This window comes from Rhea americana, unplaced genomic scaffold (assembly GCF_003343005.1).
Source record: "Rhea americana isolate MKP2758 unplaced genomic scaffold, rheAme1 scaffold_246, whole genome shotgun sequence".
Taxonomy (NCBI): domain Eukaryota; kingdom Metazoa; phylum Chordata; class Aves; order Rheiformes; family Rheidae; genus Rhea; species Rhea americana.
The window spans coordinates 1250907-1254729 of NW_028186364.1; the positions used below are offsets into that span (position 1 = coordinate 1250907).

The 3823-nt window shown below is 70.5% G+C and overlaps 1 protein-coding gene across 1 annotated transcript in view; it reads left to right on the top strand.

Annotated features, from left to right (window-relative positions):
* The first annotated feature begins 14 nt into the window (after nt 1-14).
* Nucleotides 15-3823, top strand: part of TINAGL1 (tubulointerstitial nephritis antigen like 1) — a 7671-nt gene continuing 3862 nt past the window's right edge. The window contains exons 1-4 of the mRNA XM_085306747.1: nt 15-52; nt 834-1165; nt 1701-1764; nt 3037-3058. Coding sequence (XP_085162873.1) covers nt 865-1165; nt 1701-1764; nt 3037-3058 — 387 coding nt within the window. The 5' untranslated portion in view covers nt 15-52; nt 834-864. The remainder of the gene's footprint in view (nt 53-833; nt 1166-1700; nt 1765-3036; nt 3059-3823) is intronic.

Sequence of the window (3823 nt, forward strand, 5' to 3'; positions counted from 1 at the left end):
GCTCGGGCACCGCGGCGGCGGGCGCGGAGCGGCGCGCACGGCGGGGCTGCAGGTAGGCGGGCAGCGTCCCGGTCCCTGCGGAGCGGGTGGCGCCGGGCCGGGGGGTCCTGCCCCGTGTCCCCCCGCCCCGCTCCCGGGCAGCTCCCGGTGGCAGCCCGGGTCCGCGGCACTGCTCCCCCGGGAGCCTTTCCTCCCTCCCAGCTCCCGCTGCCCCGGGCTGAGACCTGGGAACTCATTGCACCGACAGCGGGGCAGGGCACGGCTGGCGCGCGGGGGGCGGCGTGCCCGGGGTCGTGGCTGCGGCGATGCGGCCGCACGCCCTTGCTGCCGCCTGGATTAAGTCACCCAGCCCTGCGCCCGGCTGCCTTCGGGGCCCCTCTGCCCTGCCGGGATCCTGCTTCAGGAGGGCAGCTTGGAGGTCTGTGCGGGCCCCCTCGGCTGCACGGAGAGTCGGCTCCCCAGGAAAAGGCTTCTTCCTGGGGGTCACTGAGCGACTTGTGGGTCCCCAGCGTTTGGGGTATCAGCTCGGGCGCTGCTTGGGCATGTTTATTAAAAACCGGATGGGAGCTGATAAAGCTGAAGCTTTTAAGCCTCATGCAGACACGCAGGGAGAGGGGAAGGGGGCTGCTGCCGGGACGACGCTCGGACCCCCGCGCGCTGGGAGCTGGTGGGGATTTGGGAACTTTGCAGCCTGGGGCCATCACACCACTGCCTCCCTGGGGCCCAGCTGCCCCGTGCCCAGCACCTCCGCTGCCCTTGCCCCGAGGGCCACCAAAGCCTCTGGTTACAGCCTTGCCCAGCCCGTGCCCCGCTCCCTCCCTCTGTCTCCGCAGCGGCGGCACGTCTGGGGACACCGCTGGCGCCATGCACGTGCTCTGGACCCTGCTCATCCTCYTGCTGATGGCAGAGGAGGCGGCGGCTTCGCGGGTGCGCTCGCGCCGGGAGCTGGCCCCGGGCTTGTACGAGCACGGGGTYTACGACGCCGGCGGGTCCTACTGCGAGCGCGGTGACGTCTGCTGCCGCGGCCGGAACGACGGCTGCACCGTGCCGTACCTCGACACCATCTGCTACTGCGACCTCTTCTGCAACCGCACCGTCTCCGACTGCTGCCCTGACTTCTGGGAGTACTGCCTGGGCATCCCGGCCCCCTTCCCCAAGGCCCACGGTGAGACGGCCCGCGCGGCGGTGGGCAGTGGGGAGGTCCCCGCGTCCCCGGGGGGCAGGYGCTGCGGGGCAGAAAGGCCGGAGGGTCTCCCGCAGCAGCGAGTACCTGTGTCACGGAGCAGGACCGGATGATGCTGAGTCCCRGCTTTGCCGGTCATGTCTGGGTCACGCAGATGTTGGCCGTGACTTAACCCGCGCCAGGCTCGGGCAGGGAGGGGGGCGAGCCGGCGGCGCTGGGCTCCCCCCGCCACGCAGCACAAGGCTGTCTAAGAAATCTCCGCAGAGCAGAGCCGGCGCCCGGGCACAAGCAGCCCCTTTATCCGCGTCCCCGTGGGCCTGGGCACGCGACACTGCTCGGCAGCCCCGCGGTTAACCCCCTCCACGCTGCCCCCCCAGCGCCCCCTCTCTGCCCCGGCTGGGGGGGGAGGCCGGGCCAGTGTGGGGGGCACGGGGTGTCTGAGCTGCAGCCGTGCACCGTGTTGCAACCCCCACCGCAGCCGGCCGCTCACCGCGGCGCTCTGCTCTCTCCCGTCCAGGCTGCACCCGCGCCGGCCGCAGCTACCCCACCGGAGCCACGTACCGTGAGAACTGCAACCTGTGGTGAGTGCCGGGCGCCGGCGCTGCCCTGCCCGGGAGGCTGCCCGCCGCCGCAGCGCAGGGCGCCGGGAGAGCCGTGCCAAACGCCTTTGCTCTGGCGCATTCCGGCGTTCGGAGCGCAGCCCCTGCAGCCTTGATCCGCTCCCAAGTTTTGGAGCGTTTCTCTGTGGGAGCAGCTTGCTCTGCTGGGTTAGTGCACGGCCGGGTTGGCTGCATGAGCCTCCCTCGGCWATAAGCATTGGCCTGGAGCTGCCAGGGAGGTTTCTGGCCACGCTGGTCCGAGGCCAGCTTGTGCAAGCCGGCTGGGGCATGCCTGCGGCTGGGAGCCTCTTCCAGGCAGCCAGCGTCCGGCCCCGCAGCCTCCTTTGATGCAAGCTGACGTCTGCGCGCGGCGGCGAACGCCCCTTCTGCGCTATTATTTGCATTAGCGAGCAGCTTGGTTTATCACGAAAATCGTTGCAGTGGTATTAATGGCATCTCCCAGATGGGCTATAGGGAAACCTGCGGGCGCAGGAGGTGTGTGCATAGACAAGGAGCAAACATACCTGCGGCCGCCTGGCTCGGAGCGATGTGGCAGATAAGGGAAATCAAACGCTCCGTCTGGGGGAGAGAGCTGGGTGTGCATGGGTGCATGTGCATGCATGTGCCAGCGCGTGTGCGCGTGCATCCCCGAGCACCCTGCTCGGRGCCGCCTGTGATGAGCGAGGCCGTGCCCGCATAGCTGCGTGGGGCGAGCCCACCCACGGCCGGGGTGGACTCAGTGCCTCCGGCCCTGCCTGCCCTCAACCCCGGCGTTCCCAAGCTCCGGGGGAAGGTCGGGGCCCCGAGGGCCGTGCACTCGGATGATGGGTCCCAGCTGCTGCCAAAGCATCTCTGCCCCCACCCCAGTGCTGGGCCTTTGGGGGCCGATGCTCTTCTGCCAAAATCTCTTCCCCCGCACTTGGAGCAGGGAGAACTATTCCTGAACTGCCTCATCCGAGACCCTTGTCCCCGCCTGGGTCCTGCTGGGCCTGGGACAGCTGGGAGGGAGCAAAKGCAAAGCCTGGGAGAGGCAGGAGGACCTGGAGCCGGGGAGCGGCTCTGGGCACCCCAGCCCGGCCGGTGCCYGCTATCCTGCCTGCGCCGGCACCGCGGGCCGGTCCTGCGGGTCCCGGYGTGCTGGCGCCCGCCCCCGAGGAGTTAATAGCGCGAGGCAGGGTCAGCGGGGCCACGCTGCCTGCTCGCCGGGGAGAAGGGCTCCGGAGCGTCTTACGGGCTTTTTCCATTGCCTCACAGGCGCTCAGCTGCACGSGGAGGGGTGGGGGGGCACACGGGGCAGCAGCGGGCTCCCGGGGCTGGGCCGCGCTGTGTGCCGGGGGGGTGGGGGTTTGCACCCTGTGCTTCGAGCCTGGCTTTGCAGCAATGTATCCCCTGCAAGGTGGCTTGTGGTGGCAGCCRGGACGCGGCGCAGGCGCGTGGCCCCGGCACGGCGATGCTGGGAGCAGGGTCCTGCTGCGCCCAGCTCTGGCCGGTCGCTGCCCCGAACTGCCACCCTTCACTCGGGGGGTGTCTCTGGGGTGTCGTGGGCAGGCGCTCGGGCTGACCTGGGTGCCAGGACGGGGCTGGCCGGGGCCCGCTCCGGCCTCAGCACGGCGCCTTAAAAGGGAAGAGCCGGCCGGGAGCTCGCGGCGGGCAGGAGCAGGGCATGCCAAGCATTGCTCGGAGCTCTCGTGGTGTGCCGGGGGGGGCCGGGCCCAGGACTCCCTGCTGGGACCACGACCCGCCACCCCGGGCCACCTCCAGGGCCCATCCCGGCCCTCGCAGGGGTCCAGCGCGAGCGCCCCAGGGGCCCCCAGCAAACCTGGGCAGATCATCGCGGTCGGAGACGACGGCCTGCTCCGAGTCCCCCTCCCCGGGCTCGGATCCAAGCCCCGCTCTGACATTTGCAGGCCTGGCTGGTTTTCAGCTTTTCAGCTTATTTTCTGTCCCATGCTCCGTCTGCCCTCGAGGCTCCTGCAGGGACCAGGCAGGGAACGGGTCCAAGCGGCAGAGGGCTGCCGGCCGGCTCCCGGGGTGCCCCGCG